General features: G+C 39.4%; 1 protein-coding gene across 1 annotated transcript in view; it reads left to right on the top strand.

Annotated features, from left to right (window-relative positions):
• CDK19 (cyclin dependent kinase 19) overlaps window positions 1–16679 on the top strand; it is a 108249-nt gene that overhangs the window by 80283 nt on the left and 11287 nt on the right. The window contains exons 6-9 of the mRNA XM_032184628.1: window positions 371–502; window positions 14227–14370; window positions 14629–14698; window positions 15883–15955. Coding sequence (XP_032040519.1) covers window positions 371–502; window positions 14227–14370; window positions 14629–14698; window positions 15883–15955 — 419 coding nt within the window. The remainder of the gene's footprint in view (window positions 1–370; window positions 503–14226; window positions 14371–14628; window positions 14699–15882; window positions 15956–16679) is intronic.

The raw sequence follows: 16679 nt of genomic DNA, 5'->3' as shown, positions 1-16679 counted from the left end.
AAAAGGCACGCTGGATTTAGAGACCTGATCCTATTGAATTTAGTTAGGCAGGTTTCTATTTCAGTTCTATTTAAATAAATGGGCATCTGTGTTATGAATAGTTTTAACAGTGCCATGGTGGAAGCACTTAAAAGTTAAATGTTTTCCTTCATAGTCTTATAAAGGAAGTAAATGGAATTTAGCTTGAGATAAATTTGGCCCAGTATTGTTATGAGTAATGTGTTGGTTACTTAGAAACTTCAATTTGTATGTTCTAATGTTTTTGAGCTTTTTTTTTTTCTTCAAATAGTCTTTTTGCAATATTGTTAAATTCTGACTTGCTATTTATATAAAAATTTTAAATGTTCCTTTTTTGTTTTGCATTTTCCAGCTGACATGGGTTTTGCCAGATTGTTCAACTCACCTTTGAAGCCATTGGCAGACTTGGATCCAGTTGTGGTGACATTCTGGTACAGAGCTCCAGAGCTGCTGCTTGGGGCCAGACATTACACAAAGGCTATTGGTAAGTTCTGGTGTAAGAATGAGGCTTACCTATTAAATTTTTATTGGAAGGTGGCCTTATAGTAGATATGATGATCAGCTGACCAACTAGTTTTTTTTTTTCCCCTGATGTAGCAGTAGATATAGAGTGGTTAGATCCAATTTATAGTGGATAGATCCAATCTACAAAAAATTAACCCAGCTTGAAAATTTTTGAAAAGTCGGTGCTTTTATTTTTTCAATATGAGTTAAGATTAATGATACATATTGTAAACGTATTTTGTTCTTCTTTTTTTTTATTAAAATATTCTTTGGATTGGTCTATATGGTTTTCTGTTATGGACTTGAACAGTCTTCTAAAATCTTCAAAAGGGAAAGAGTTTGGCTCTTTAAATGGTTTTCATCTAGAGTGCTACATATCCAGATGCTTCAGTGAAGTGGATGGCTTCATGAAGAGAAGGGCAGTCTCCTGCAATGTGTGCAGTCTGCAGATCACTTATTCCTGAGGTCTTCTGAAGTTCCATGTTTAGGAAATGCTGGTAGCTAGGTTCTCGTCTTTCTCCCTACTTCCAGAAGCACAATCAGCCTTAGTGTCCAAATATTCAGAGAATAAAAACACTGAGATGCACAGGAGGTGTCCTGTTTGTGCAGGTGAGTGTATCAGAAGAAAACTGCTAAGGAAGCAGTGTCCTTCTGTTGAAAGAAATCATTCCTGTTTGTACAGGGTCACTAGCATCACCCTGCAGCCAGGGTCCTGGGTGTCACCACTCTGTCACCACACTCTGGGGCTCTGCCTTTGTTGAGGCCTTTGATTTCCCAGTGTATCTTCTCCAGTGGGTGCTGGAAATGGAGCCTTGCAGTGTGTCCCCCTGCTCCTTCCTTGGTGTTGCACAATCCCTCGTTGTCTGGAGCAGATTTTTAGGGCCTGCTTTGCGTCTGCCACTATGCAGACCGGCCAGCTGACCTCTAAAGTCTGTCTGATGTACCTTGTATTGGGTGAAAACAGTTACTAAGAGCGTTTAAAGAAAATATCATTGGAATTACTTTAAATGCTTATAAATTAATGAGATACTTTAACTGCCCTGCCCCTGTTGATCTTGTGAAACACTGATGTGAGCTGGTTACTGGCTGATCTGTGTGCACGATAGTGATGAGTTACCTTACCTGGCAGTTACCCATTTTTGATAGGTAGTGTATTGTTTGCAGGTTTGGTGAGTAACATTATCTCAGGATCTCTGTTTGAAGAATGAATTAGTATAATGCCATTATCTTGTTGTTGTTTATTATTATTATGTCTTAAGTTGCTTGGTTCTTGTCCTGAGGGATTTGCAGTCTATACTATAACACAGACAGGAGTCCCTGTGAAATTTTGGAGGTTAATGCTACTTCAGAGTGTTTTTTCTTAGCAGTTTCTTATTTCTAAGGCTTGTATTTCTTGTAGCAGACCCACACCCGTGAATCTCCAAGAGGGGTGTGAATGGGTAATACACAGCATGCAGTGTGGTATTGAGGGCATTCAAAATGGCTTGGGTAGCAAAGTAAAAAAATATGGAAATGGAAATGAGGAGAGCTGCAAGGTAAGGTTTGTGTGTTGAATAGAAGATGAGAAGAGTACATGACAAAAGAGAATAAGAAAAAAAGATGAATAGGGGCTATCTGTCTGCAGCTTTCAGTAAAGGGGAGAAGTTAGTAACAAAATGACAGCAGTGATGTTAACGCGCTTAATGAGTCTAGACTTGTATTTTGCTTCTGGCATTATGTGTACTTATAAAATGCAGACTTAATAAGCTAATCACACTAGTTAGAGTTGCAGTTTAATGTGAAGGTTTTTGGCAGAGGATGCAATTCTTAAAGCTCTCTTAAATCTCCATGCAAGAAATACAATTTTAACATCTCTTAAAATTTACATGATCCTCAGGAGCCCTAATGTATCACTTTTCGTAATTGTTCATAAATTATATAAGACTAATTTAACTGCTGTTCAGTTTAACATACTCATTTAAAAGAAATGTGATTTGATACAGCAACTTACGAAAAGGTAAATGGCAGGATACTCGGCATCATTTATTTTACATAGCTGTTTTCATATGCCTTATGTATAGTACCAAAAATTGTATAAATATAATAAATATCAATAAAATCAGGCTAAAAGCATGGTCATATCTACTTTGGTCTATTCTTTTCCAATGTTGTCACTGTGAGAAATGCTTTTGTTTGAATTTACAAGGAATGCATTGTCATCGGTTCTCTATGGCAAAACATTGAACATTGTCCTGCACAGTTGCTACAAAATTCAGACGTTTGCATAATTTTTACTGGCTTTTAGTTTTAATTTTTTTTGGTGTATTTTCTGTAGTCTGTATCTCATACTTCTCTTTATTGTAGCTTCACATATAGCGTGCATACCAGCGAGTGTGCTTCTGAAATTATTGGTAGAGTATTCATAATATCCTGGACACTGCCAGGTGTAGTGTCCAGTTTGTTTCTATTCTTGTATGAAAGCCTTTGTATATGCTTGCTTGCATCTAAATAATTATTGTACGTGATCAAAGAATGAAAACAATTTGACTTTTGTTGTGTTTTATGGACCTGATGTCAGTTACATTTTGTGGATTTAACTCTGGGGAAAAATTGGACTCAATACAGTCTGTACAGAAATAATTAGGTATTACGCAAAATTAAGTGGTAGGGTTTTTACTGACATTTTTCCCTTTATTTAGCATGTCCCTTCATCCTCATGAAATATTGTACTTTTCCTGTTCAGCAAGCAAATAAATGAAGTTGTTCTTAACAAGTATAACATCATATTTTGAGGAGGAAGACCCGGGAGTCAGGAAAGTACTGTTGCTAAAAACAGAGAAATATCTTCCGCTTTCTGCATGTTAAAAGGATAGTACAAAGTCTATGTTAGTTTCATGGGGAATAATACGAGTTTCCTGAACTGTGAACATTTATAATCTAAGCCCTACTTGTTAATAAAGTTTCCTCTATAATCTGCTACCATAGTTACAAGCAACTAATTTACCAGAGGTATGCAAACTGGGAGAAATGGTGTTGTAGAAGTCAAGGTTCACTTTCTATTCTATTACCACAATATAAATGTGTACGAAATTTATTGTAGCCTGTGGAAGCCTTGGTTTGAATTTCCAGCACCATCATTCAAAAGCAGAATCTGTTCCCATATGTTCATTAGATCCTACTGCTCCGTACAGCGTGCAAAGAAAAGTAACTTGAACAAACTTCAGGTGAAAGCACATGACCTGGAAAATATAAAATGCTTGTGATCATGGGAAAATATAAACTGCTTGTGATCGTGGAAACATTAATAAAATTACTGAACTCTCAAAAATTCTGCAGTACAGCAGAAAATGTTGTTATGTTGAAAAATACTAAAGAAACAAGGTTGAAGCTTCACGGTTCAATACTCCTTTCATTGATGGGCAAAGACTTCTGCAATACAATTTTAAGGAAAAATAAAGGAAATGATTGATGCAAAATGAAGGAGAAAGTAAACTGGCTGTCAGGTTGAAAAGTGGTATTAGTCAGAGTTTTTGCATTCTGGGCATATCAAAATAGGCAATAAAATGACTTTGCAAGTAAAATAAGTAAGGACTTTTCTATCATAAGCTTTTAAGAAAGCATATAAGTCTCTACTGTGATTCATTCTGGGACATCTTATAGCATTATACCAAGCAAAGAGCACGGTTAGGGCTTGTTTTTATCAAGTTGCAGCTTGTATAGTTAGCAGTGCTATCAGGTAACATCATCTTACCTTTCCTTATCACTTGCCCTAATTAATGAATTAGTATATTTGATAAATGGTATCGACTTACAGAATTTTAGATGGTTTGGATTTTGTTGTCAAAAAAGTTCTTCAGCGTGATCCCTCAACCACCCCTTTGGTAAGACTAAAACACTGTCCTGCCCCAGAGAAGGATGGGGTTGTTTATTATGAAAAACCAACCTGAGAACCCGAGGTATCTCTTCAGCTTAGTTCCCTTTCCTCACTTGTCTAGATTGTAAGTCAGCAGGGCCATGTGGCAACTGTGTTTTCCAGCCCAAGCAAGATTTACATATAGAAAAGCTGTAATTTAAAGCTTTGGCTGCACGTTGTCACCTTGTTCTGTTTCCAGACTGACACACAGATCTGGAAGCTGGAAATGTGGGAAAGGTATAGGTGGGTATCTGAATGCCTCGATCATCAGAATGAGGCCTATCTGGGAAATCTTGGTGAACCAGAAACTACAAATGGGGCCAACCAGAAGACTGAGTAGTCTTTAGGAAGAAAAAGATTGCAGGAGGGGGGTTCCCCACCTTTGGTCTGTGGACCATAGGAGTATGGGGAGTGCTTTTAAATGGCCCTGAGGTCATTTAGAAGGGCAAATCCATAGCCAGTTCTGTTTGCTGCAGAGGGATCTGCATCCTTGTTTGTTAAAGACTTTCATTTTGGGGGAAAAGGGGTTGTTGGAAAACTAGAAAAGAAAAAGAGAAGTTTAGAAAATACTCAATTTACGTGCTCTGAAAAGAAAAACTCAGGATACACTAGGAAAGGGAGCCTTGTTCATGCCCTAGGCAACGTTATACGACACGGGAAGTAATTGGATTCAGATGATATTTTGTGGTAAACTTATTTTGGCATGCGGTAAACTTTCTTAATTTTGATTATCACCGTTGTTCTCATTCTTTTTTCTGAGAGGCAAAACATTTGAATACCCAAGATTAATTGTTGCTCTCTTATCTAGTTATTGCAGGTACTAGATGATTTACTGCTGGTTCTTTCCTCTTGCTTGACAGTGATCTCTAAAATAGTATACACTTTGTCAAAAAAAAATAAAAAAATCATTTACTATCCTCCACAATCTTACCATAGCCGTCACCTAAAAAAGTGAAGCTTTGTATAGGGTCATTTATTAGGTTATTTGAGGAAAACATTTGAAAGCTACATTAATTAGTATTTTATGAAACTTGAGATGCTGACAGCATCCCAAGGGATATCATCCACAGGTTTGATATACAGCTCAACACGTTTCAACTGTTTTGAGATCCAGCATACAAGTTCTTCTAACTGCTCTGTTGCTCTCATGTATATTATATATTCTCAAAGATACTGATGTTTAGAAATAAGCTGGTAAAGCCTGTGGCAGTTGTCAACTCCGAAGAGCCTGGGATATGTGTTCAAGTGTCCAGTTGCTTAAGAATTAGGAGAATGAGAACTGACTCTCAGTGCAGTGGGTCAGACCTGTCTCTGATGTAAATCCAGGGGATGTTCTGTAATGTGGGGCAGACAAAAGGTTTATCTTGTGGGACAAAAAGCTGGGTCTCAGGGGACATAGATTTAAATATGAATTCAGTCCCAAGTGTTGTGTGTAGTTCACACCATGTCATTTAATCCATCCCCCGTGCTGCTCCATTATCTATAAAACGGGGATGCTACTTAATGGTAGCTTCCTGAAGATAGAACCAGTTAATGATAATAGGGAGCTCCTATAAAAGTGTTATCAATTTTTTGGTTGTTGTTAACTTTGTAAATTTTTTGTAAAAATTTGCCTGAGAAACTGGGATGTTATTTAGCATCTGTTAAGAAATACACACATTATGGACTTATTAATAAAAAACAAGCAAAGAAATCCCACTGAATTGTCAGTCACACCTTGAATCTGCCAATTATTCTGATTTAGATTGCTCTATAAATTAATCTAAAAATTTCTACCTGTGGTCACCCTATACTTTTTTTATATGTTTATGATTCTCTCCTCTCCTTCAAAATGTTTGAAGGGAAAAAACAGATGCTTTAGGCTTTTTATTCAATACTTTGACAGATTTGCTATTGCATGGTGATTATTCTGACTTAACCGTATGTGGATTATTTTAGAGTAGGAGAAATAAAATAATAAAATAACAAATATTTAGAAGGCAGAATATCTTTTGTAGCGAAAACTTTGTTGAGAAACCACTTTCAGCAAGGGATGCCTTCAAACATCCAGCTATGCTTAGCACTGTGTACATCAAAAATTGACATTTGTGGGCCAAAAAACCCTCCTTGCCCACAGCAGTCTGCCCATTTCTTTTTCTTTCTAATTTCTTTTCCCCTCAGCCTGTCGGTTTCATGTTCTGCCCAGCTGTTAATAATTATGGGGCCTCAGGAGCAAGCCCCTTCCCTTCCCTTCCCTTCCCTTCCCTTCCCTTCCCTTCCCTTCCCTTCCCTTCCCTTCCCTTCCCTTCCCTTCCCTTCCCTTCCCTTCCCTTCCCTTCCCTTCCCTTCCCTTCCCTTCCCTTCCCTTCCCTTCCCTTCCCTTCCCTTCCCTTCCCTTCCCTTCCCTTCCCTTCCCTTCCCTTCCCTTCCCTTCCCTTCCCTTCCCTTCCCTTCCCTTCCCTTCCCTTCCCTTCCCTTCCCTTCCCTTCCCTTTTCACAGAATCACAGAATTTCTAGGTTGGAAGAGACCTCAAGATCATCGAGTCCAACCTCTGACCTAACGCTAGCAGTCCCCACTAAACCATATCCCTAAGCTCTACATCTAAACGTCTTTTAAAGACCTCCGGGGATGGTGACTCCACCACTTCCCTGGGCAGCCCGTTCCAATGTCTAACAACCCTTTTTTGCCCACTTTCTCTTCATACTCAGTTTGTATGTGTCAGGATAAATTGTGATTCCTTGGAATGTACAGCAAGCACGTTGTTCCTTTAATGTATATATGGACAGGGGAATGGGTTGGTGCAGAATCAAGCTTGCATCTTAGAAGAGATTGGCACTGCTTTTTTTTTTTCCCCTTTCTTTACAAGACAGTGCACCAAAAGCTAATCTTATTTTCTTAAATTAAACACAAGGTTTTCATTTAAAGATCCAACAGGATGTCTGCTACAAAACATGGTTCTGTAAACATTTTCCTCTAGCTAACTAATACAATAGTGAAGGCTTTTAGTGTGCCCTATCTACTGCCGAATCCAGACAGTTCATTCACAACAGTTGGTTTTCAGACTTTCAATCTACCATCGTAACTAGGTGAATCCTTGCGGTGCGGGGGGATATTTTGGTAAATTCATCGGTTTGGTCTTCAGGCACAGCTATTGCAGCAACATGAACTGAAACTTGCAGCACGGCAGCGCTGATTCAGCAGAACGACTCGTTACCAGGACAGTTGGGATTGCTTCACAAGCAGACGCCTTGGCACTAGCTGTGACTGACAGCAGAATTGCATTTCACAGCCGTTCGCTTCGTTGCCTGGCCAATATAGGGGCTTATAATTATGTAGGAGTGATTCCCAGTGCCTTATTAGAAATAGCTGTGAGGTTGGGCTCCTTAGAAACAGAAGCGTTAAGGGATCATGAGGGGTTCTGTTGGGAAGGAAAAAGGGGCCTCTCCGGGCATCTAAGGGGCAAGACTCCTTCATGTGCAGTCCCTGTTGACTGAAATAAGGTAGGCATCAAAACCTTTAGTGATTCCTGGAAAAGACTGTCTTGCCTTGTGAATGGAAGAGGCCGTGAAAATGCTCTTCACACATGTTCCTTGTAATAACTCAGAGTACCGGATAGCAGGGCTTTTGCTCGTCTTATGTTAGCACTAGAAGGTGTCGACATGCCGGACCTAGTAAAAATAGTTGTAATAGTTACTGACACAAACCAAATGAGAGGACACGACAGGCCATAAACTCCTTGTCCCTCTGCATTTTAGCATGGAGTTCACCTCCAAAGAGCCCCATTGTGAATAGAAAGCTGGTTTGTTAAGATACTCTGATACAGAATTCTGCGTTTAATTAGGCATGAGGAAAAAAAAAAAAAGTGTATTTCCCTTTCAAAGAGCACGTACTGCTGTCTTTTCATCCACTGCAGTTCAGGAGAGCGCAGAAAACGGCAACAATTCTCTGATGTGCTATGCTATTTGTGCAGTAGAGATTGTACAGGATTGGAGACGTTACCTACAGCGATGGACTAAGATGGAAAAAAGTGGAGTGGGAAATGGAAATGAATGGTAAAGCCCCGTAATTAGGAGTCAGGAGTTCCTGGCCTTCCAGCCCTGTGACCAGGTGATACCACTGAGCATTTTTGCATGGGATGAAGCGAACGTGCAAAACTGTGGGTGTTCCCTGAAAAGCTTTGTAAATGCTGTTTTACCAAACGGTGGCAAATCTTGCCAGTGCTTAATTCTTTCCTACTTCCTTTACTTGCTGCGCTTGTTTGAGATTTGGTAGGGGGAAGCAGCCCTCGGGCTACAAAGCTGCCCTTTGTGTCACCCGTTACACTTCTCGTCCTTTTGATGAGTTGTCGCTAAAAGAACATTTTTCCTCTGCTTTTGTTTCCCCGCGAAGCTTTGGCAGCCTGCCCGCGTAATGCTTGGACCCCGCGAGGTGCAAGCACTGCAGTTGCTGGAACAAAAGCAGCAGTACGTGCTTCGCTACGTCTTGGAGGTACTGTAGCTGGCATAAAAATCATAGCCCTCTGCCTTCTCTGACGCATCCGAAGGCTTAGGATTAGGGAGAAAACAAGGCTGTAACACGCTGCCCTCCCCAGAGCTCAGCACTTGCCCCAGTGACCTAATTCCCTGCCCTGCATCAGAAAAATATTGGTAAAAGTTCAGGTTTTTTGCTTTGTGCTGCAACTGCTGCTAAGTTTGCCTTTTTGCCTGCCTCGAGGATGCCTGTCTACAGCAGGACATGGATTGCACAAGGAAAACAGAAAGTTGCATAGAAATTCATAAATCTGGAATTTCTAAATTTTGGGACGTGAATGTCTGTAAATTAAAATTTAAGTTCTTTAATGTGGATTCTTTGCAGTTGTGTTTTTGCTTCACAAAAGGACTTACTGGTGCCCCTCGTCTTACTGCCACTCCCCATACTAAGTCTACTATAGCTGTGTTGTCACGCTTACTGTAATAAGTGTAGTCTTGCCAATTAATATGTCTAATGCACGGCAGAAGCCTGAAGTCGTATGATCCCAGGTTCTTCATTTAATACAAATATACCGAGGAAATTTAGAAATAGAAAATAGAAATTTAAATGGGAGTGTAAATAATCTGACAACTTAAAATAATACAGTGAAAACTGTTTTTCAGTGAAGTGCTGTTGCAGTGCTGGTTGTTAAAGATCAGTAAGATGTTGCCTAACCTGTAAACAAACGATATCCAATTTCTGACCCTTTTCTCACCACCTGACACAGTTTTTTTTGCTTCCCTCGGAAAAATCTGTTGCGTTTAAATGCTCGACCCATTATCAATTCTTCCTAGGTGTCAGATTTAAGACTAGTGACCTCTCTTTCCTCAGCCTTCTATTTTGCTGACTGAAGTTTAAGTGAAATACACAAAAACTGAGATCTCTTCGTAAGAAAGGGAAGACCTTTTTTTGTGTGTGCATGTGATAGAAACAGGTATTCACCATAATCGAGAAAAAAAAATTCTCTTTAAAAATGTATTATTTCTTCTTAAATCTAATGTCTAGGCATTTAAAATGAGGCTAAAAATGAATGAACTCTTACAGGGTCTCTATGCTCGTAAGTATAGTGGTATAGGGGAAGTTTGGCTCAAGTGGTATAGGGGAAGTGTGGCTGGAAAGTTGCCCAGCAGAAAAGGGAGAGCCTCTTGGTTGGCAGCTGGCTGACTGTGAGCCAGCAGAGTGCCCAGGTGGCCAAGAAGCCCAGTGGCATCCTGGCTTGCATCAGAAATAGCGTGGCCAGCAGGACCAGGGAAGTGATCGTCCCTTTACTGTTTGCACCTCGAATACTGTGTTCAGTTTTGGGCCCCTCACTACTCAAAGGATACTGAGTCACTGAAACACGTTCAAAGAACAACAAAACTGATGGAAAGACTAGAAAACAAGACTTAGGAGGAGCAACTAAGGGAATTGGGATTGTTTGGTCTTGAGGATGCCGAGGGGAGAATTCATCAGTCTTTACAACTACCTGAGGTGGTCTCTTAGGTGACATGACATGAAGACATGACCTCAAATTGCTCCATGAAGGGGTTAGGTTAGATATCAGGACAATTTTCTTCAGGCAGAGGGTGGTTAAGCATTGGAAGGGGCTGCCCAGGGAGTTGGTGGGGTCACCATCCCTGGAGATGTTTGAGGTGTGTATGTGGCTCAGAGGGACATGGTTTGGTGAGGGACTTGGTAGGTCAGGTTGGTGGCTGGACTTCACGATCTTGAAGGTCGTTTCCAACCTAGATGATTCTGTGATTAGACCAACTGATATTTATCTGAAAAATTAGACACATTTGCCTGCACAGCCCCTTCAGGTTTCCAGTATCTTGGATTATTTGTTGTCCTTGCCTTGATCTGAAGGCTGATGCTGTTAAATGAAACCTCGCCATAGTTGAGCTCCCTATTGGTTGCAGCTGAACTGATGATTTTTTTCCCATTTCTTAACTTATTTTCTACAACAGTTTTATTAAAGAATGAGTCCTGTCTTCAAATGAAACATTTTAGTTAATATGCATGGGAAAAGATGTTTCATTTTTGCGAATCAAGGCTATTGCTCAATGAATTGTCTTATTGTCTTAAATTGCCTTAATATTCTTAGAGAATGTTTGCAAAATACTGAAACAAATGCAGCAGTGAGATTATTCTGCCGTAGAAAGGAAAGAATACACGAGCATTTGTGTGTTTAATCAGCCCTATCATTACATGAGCTTTATTGGCATCCTTTTGTACTTGCTCCTTGGCTACAGCACTGAAGTGGAGTGGGTCATGTAGGATTTTCTCAGATTTAGTTGCTGACCTATAAAGCTATCACAGTCACAGTTTTGTTGTTATAAGAAATTCCTGTCATGTTAGAGGTAGACGTGCACTAGAGTAATAATGCATTGGGGCTGAAAATTACAGCTTAAAACACATAAGCACTAAAGGCCATCTTTTGAGGGGCAGCACTTCTTATTTGGGCTACATTGTTTGATTATAATAGGATGTAATAATCATTAATCTTTATTAAGGACCACAGACCAAAACCATTTGAAATGGCACCTGGTGGGGAAATTTCTAATTGTTGCCACATATTTCCGCAGTCAGATCTGAAGTTTGTATTCGGTTGCCTAACATGAGCAATGTGGGAGATAAATACCAATTAGGGATGTTTGCATTCAAGAAGCTCTTAAACTGGCCAGAATTTAACAAGGTATTCCTGCTAGGAGAGTGCCACATGTGGTAAATAATCACGGTAAATTATGAATGCTATTAATAAAAAAAAGGGAAGGGGGGGGGAACCTAGACAAATTTGGCAGAACAGCATGAACTGTGAGAATGGTTTCAATATGTGCCAAGGATGTGCTCCAGATCAGGTTACAAAGGAGTTAGGTTGACAAAGGGAAGAGCCTGACCTGCCTGTGCTACAAGGCTATCAGGCCTTTTCCAGCTGTTTAATCTTCACCTACGGAAATGAAAGCTTCAGGTTTTCTATCCCAAGCACTTTGAAGCTGCAGAGTATCTAGCAAGAAACTTGGAGGGTTGAGCCCCAGCACTGTGACCTCCTGGATGACCGGTTGAAGTGTTTTCATGCTTGACTTGTCTAGTAATGCCATCCCAGAGCAAATAAAACACCAACTTGGGAGCTGTCAGTGTTTGTTCAGATGCAACTTTCAGTTACCAGTTATTACGATGTCTTTTTTTTTTTTTATTAATACTGAGTTCTCAGAGGGTTTAAAATGTGTTCTCTGCATTGATCACAAAGGCAGGAGTGGGAGTTCATTGCCACAGTGACAATTCTCTTGCACGGTTCATCTCATGGATGAGCAGAGTTTGCTGTGTCAAGTCAGGGACATTTCCTAGTTCAATTTTGCTGTCAACAAGAATACTAGGTGTTAGTTGTGTTTTTTTTTTTCTTTTTTCTTTTTTTCTTTTTTTTTTTCCAATTATTCAGATGGAAAAGATCAGTCTGGATGCAGCAGCTGCAAATAGAAGAATGAGCAGAGGCCCAGATTTTCCCTAACTATGACAACGAGCACTGCAGAAAGCCAGGGTAACCAGTGGGGTTAAAACCTCTTGGGCCTCTAGATAAGCCATCTCCAAAAGGGCTTGCTATCTAGTGTGAAAATGAGTCAATAGATGTCATTAAATTAACATGTTATTCTTCAAATAATAAATAATTTCCATACTGGAGTAGATAAGTTACACCTACTGCCCAAGTAGGAGTTGTGATTAATATGCCGTATTACCTGCCGGAGCAGATAAAATCTCAAGAGCTGGAGATCTTGTTTTCATGCAGATAAGGCTAATGAGAGAATCAAAGGAAGATAGAAGCTTGAAAAAGTGATGTAACGCATGGAGCAAGTTATATCCTGTTGAAACTGTAAAGTAAAAGAAGTGGGCGGAAAGGCTTAGATATTGGGACAGCCCTAAAAGCCCAAACTCCATACCTGTAATATAATGGAAAGGGAACAGACATGTTTTTGCACAGAGTGTGTAATCTCTTCTTCATTCCTTACGATTTCATAGAGAGAGCTGTGTTTGCCTCTCTTCAGAAGACCACATTTCTCTTAGGTGGCGTACTCTAAACAGCACCAGTGACAGGAGGTGGGATTTTGGGTCTTGGGTTAATTGCAAACAGGTAACAAAACCAAGAGACTTTTCTTGATGCTCTCTTTGGCCTGAATCTAATAAACCAAACTCCAGTTAGGTATTTTTTTTTATCTATTAGATTTTAAATATAGGAATAAATTGTTTTCCGCATTTATCCTATAATTTAATAAAATCCAGAAGGTTTCTCAGTGTCATCTAGTTTAACCTCAACTATTAAGCAAGGCTCCACAGTCATTACTCATCTGATCTCAACATCTTTCTCCAGAGGTATACCCCAGACACATTGCATTTGTCAATGTAGCAAATCCTTTTCTTCTTCCCTTTTTTTTTTCTTTTGTTTTCTTCTGCTAGTAACCTTTTCCTCACTGACAAATTCACACTTTTGTTTTCCGATGCATAGTAAAGCACTTGGGTCATGCAGAACACTAAGATGGTGGTGATAGTAATAACTGCAGTGATTATATAAAACCAAGAGGTTTTTTCTCCTGTGAATGAAGCTATTGTTCTTGTCCACAATATATTTAATTTTGAAAAGCATATTAATGAGAAATTTATGAAAAAGAGGTTGATACCTTCATAAAAGCATCAGTAAATTATGCTGTTCTGTGCATGTGCATGAGATACAGATGAAACGGTTCCAGTGTTGTTCCATTGGGAGTTAGTTGTCAAGTATGATTTTTTCTTTTTAATTTATTAATCACTCTTCTACTCTTAATTAAAATTAGGCCCTTTTTTTTCTCCATTTAAAGTAGCTTACGCTATTTGTCTAAGCATGTGAATCACTGGCTCTTTTCCTTATTAGCTTGTATTTAGTTATCAATTATCTGTTTAGAGTTGTTCTGAAATGTGCTACAACTTTTAGATCAATGTATGTTTGTGGGGGATTAATGTTGTGGTTTTGATGGTCAGTTTAATGTCGCTTAAGGTATGTTGTCAACAAATACTGCATAGGTTTCTGCCTTAACTGTGAATACATTCATTAGGTGCTGGACTGCCAGCATACAACTTGAAACAGAATTTGGAGATTGTCTAATTTTGCTTGGGGAAAAAAAAAACACCCATCTCCCCAGATTTTATCCTTTTTAATTTATTATACTAACGTATTATTTTTTAAAATACTATATGAAATCATACAGTGAGGCATTTTATCTTACTATGATTATACAGATTTTTGAAAAACCATACAGAAATGAATATCTGAGTGATAATGTGCAGTAAATTTACATGAACGATCTTCCTTCCTCCTTAGATATTTGGGCAATTGGCTGCATATTTGCTGAACTATTGACATCGGAACCTATATTTCACTGTCGTCAGGAGGACATCAAAACAAGTAATCCCTTTCATCACGATCAACTAGATCGCATTTTCAGCGTAATGGGGTTCCCTGCAGGTAATTTATTTTCATTAAAGGTTCAGGCATAATGCTACTAGGTTGATTTTTTTTTCTTTTTTCCCTAAAGGAAATGACTAGTTGTTTGCATAGGTGTGAAGAAACTGTCAGTTTGATAGATCTGGAAATGCTGACGGGTATGGAACAATAGCACATGCCAACAAACTTAAACAATCTCTGTAGTTATTCCTTCTTGAGTGTTACTTAACATCACTTCCAGAATTGTAAATACTTCTCTTATTTTTCCCCCCACCAAAGATAAAGATTGGGAAGACATACGAAAGATGCCAGAATACCCAACTCTTCAGAAAGATTTTAGAAGAACAACGTAAGTGATGATAAAAGCACATTTCAGTGAATGTGGGGGAGAGGCAGAAATTGGCCCCTATTGTCTTGAAACTTTTTCAGGGGGGTGGGGTTTTGGAGTGTTGGGGTTCCAAAGCTGTGACAGATGTTCTGTTTTGAATTAGCTGTTTTGCTTGAATGGAGTTCTCTCCCTCAGGTACTTGTTAAAAGCATCAGCTGAATTACCTCCTTATTTGTTTAGAAGGGATCATGTGAAGTGCAATTTATGGCAGGCACAGACAAACAGAGTTGGTTTAACCAGTTGTATTACATGTTCAAGGTAACTTCATTCAGTTTGTGAGAGAAGGAAGAGGGAAACACCTCTTGGTCCTTTTGTCCAGCATAGACCTGGAGACAGTATAGTAGTGGCAGAAGTTTCTGTACAAAGGTCATGCGTTCAATAGGTTGTGATATAAAGCCTATCTGGGATCTGAGAACTTCCTTCTTTTACTGTTGCCAGGGGCTTTGGCTAAATTAGTCAGTAGTGGTGATGATAGATCAGAAGGTAGAAGGAACAACACAGACTTATGCTATAATGCAGGGGACAGGGATTTGGGAGTTTGGGGTTCTGTTTCCAGCTTGCCATGGATTCATTATGTTGGCTTTAGGCAAGATGTGAAGCTTTATCTGTACACAAGGCTTCTTTCTTTTGAAAGTGGCTGTAGTTAACCTCTGGATTTGCAGATTCAAGGCCAGGCACAGGTCATACATGGTTGGGGCGTTTTTGAGCTTGGGAACTATAAGGACTGCGTGGTTTGCTGCAGGCTGGGGAGACAGAAAGGTTAACTTCTCTGCCAAATCCCAACTGGAAACAATAGCTTAACTGTCAGAAACTGCTGTACACCTTCTGTGGTGGAGTTGCTTTGGAAAACAAGTGTGAACTTCAAGTTGAGTTTCTCTGTCATATGCCAATGTCAACAGCTTATCCATATGCTATAAAAAGTTGCATGGTCTGTGGACATAATCTGCGCACAGTCGATACTAATGCTATTAGTGAAAAGCATACACAGTGTCAACTGCTTGATAAGTATCTGACGTATTTTCTGATAGCGCTTCTTTTTACAGTTCACTTATTAAAGGCTGGTGGTTTTGTGGTCGCTTGATATACTCCTATATTTTTAATGCTATATTATTTCAGAAATGTCTTTGTTTAACAATATTTTTCAGATATGCCAATAGTAGCCTCATAAAATACATGGAGAAACACAAAGTCAAGCCTGACAGCAAAGTTTTTCTTTTGGTAGGTACAAACCTGAGTCTTCTTTAGTTCTTTATTCTTCTGTGATGACAGGAGTGAAATGCATTTCTGATGTTAATGTCTGTGTCTGTTCTACCACCTCATTCTACTGAACACTGACATAAAACAAAGCTAGTTATCACCAACTGGGTAGTTTTGAGATATATTTTCTTCATTTACATTCGTGCTGAGGGTGTGCTTAAACTGCTTGTACTCCAGATCTGAAGCTTTTATGTAATTATTATCTGCAAGGCACTTGTATACCCAGCCTCAGCAAACCCTTGGTCCCACGTGGTTTCAGAGAGCTAAAAAGCTCCCAAGAGTGCAAAACTCTTGTGAAGTAAAGGGAAGAGGAAAGGAAAATAAATGTGCACATTCAAGAACATCTTGAAGAATTTTTTGTTTTGTTTTGTGAAGGGAGGCATTCACATATGAAGTGTGAGACTTCAAGAAAAAATAATTAAAATTTCTTGAACTCAGCTTTCTGGGCTAAAATTGGAATGATCTGGAGGAAGAGTCTAACTGAAGAGACTACAGTTATAAGAGACATCATTAGTAAGCCCCTGAATTCCCCTGCTTTCCTACTAATGGTGAAAGCCACCAGAAAGCCTGCTTTTGTGGCAGGGCAAAGAAGGAAATGGGCTGCTGACAGATTTTATGGCTAATTCATCAAGGCTGTGAATGCCAAGTTGAATCATCTGGGGTGGGTAGGCTGCTTTTCCAGGGG

Source organism: Aythya fuligula, chromosome 3 (genome assembly GCF_009819795.1).
Source record: "Aythya fuligula isolate bAytFul2 chromosome 3, bAytFul2.pri, whole genome shotgun sequence".
NCBI lineage: Eukaryota > Metazoa > Chordata > Aves > Anseriformes > Anatidae > Aythya > Aythya fuligula.
Note: the sequence above shows the minus strand (reverse complement) of the source record. Positions and strands in the feature narration are given on the sequence as shown.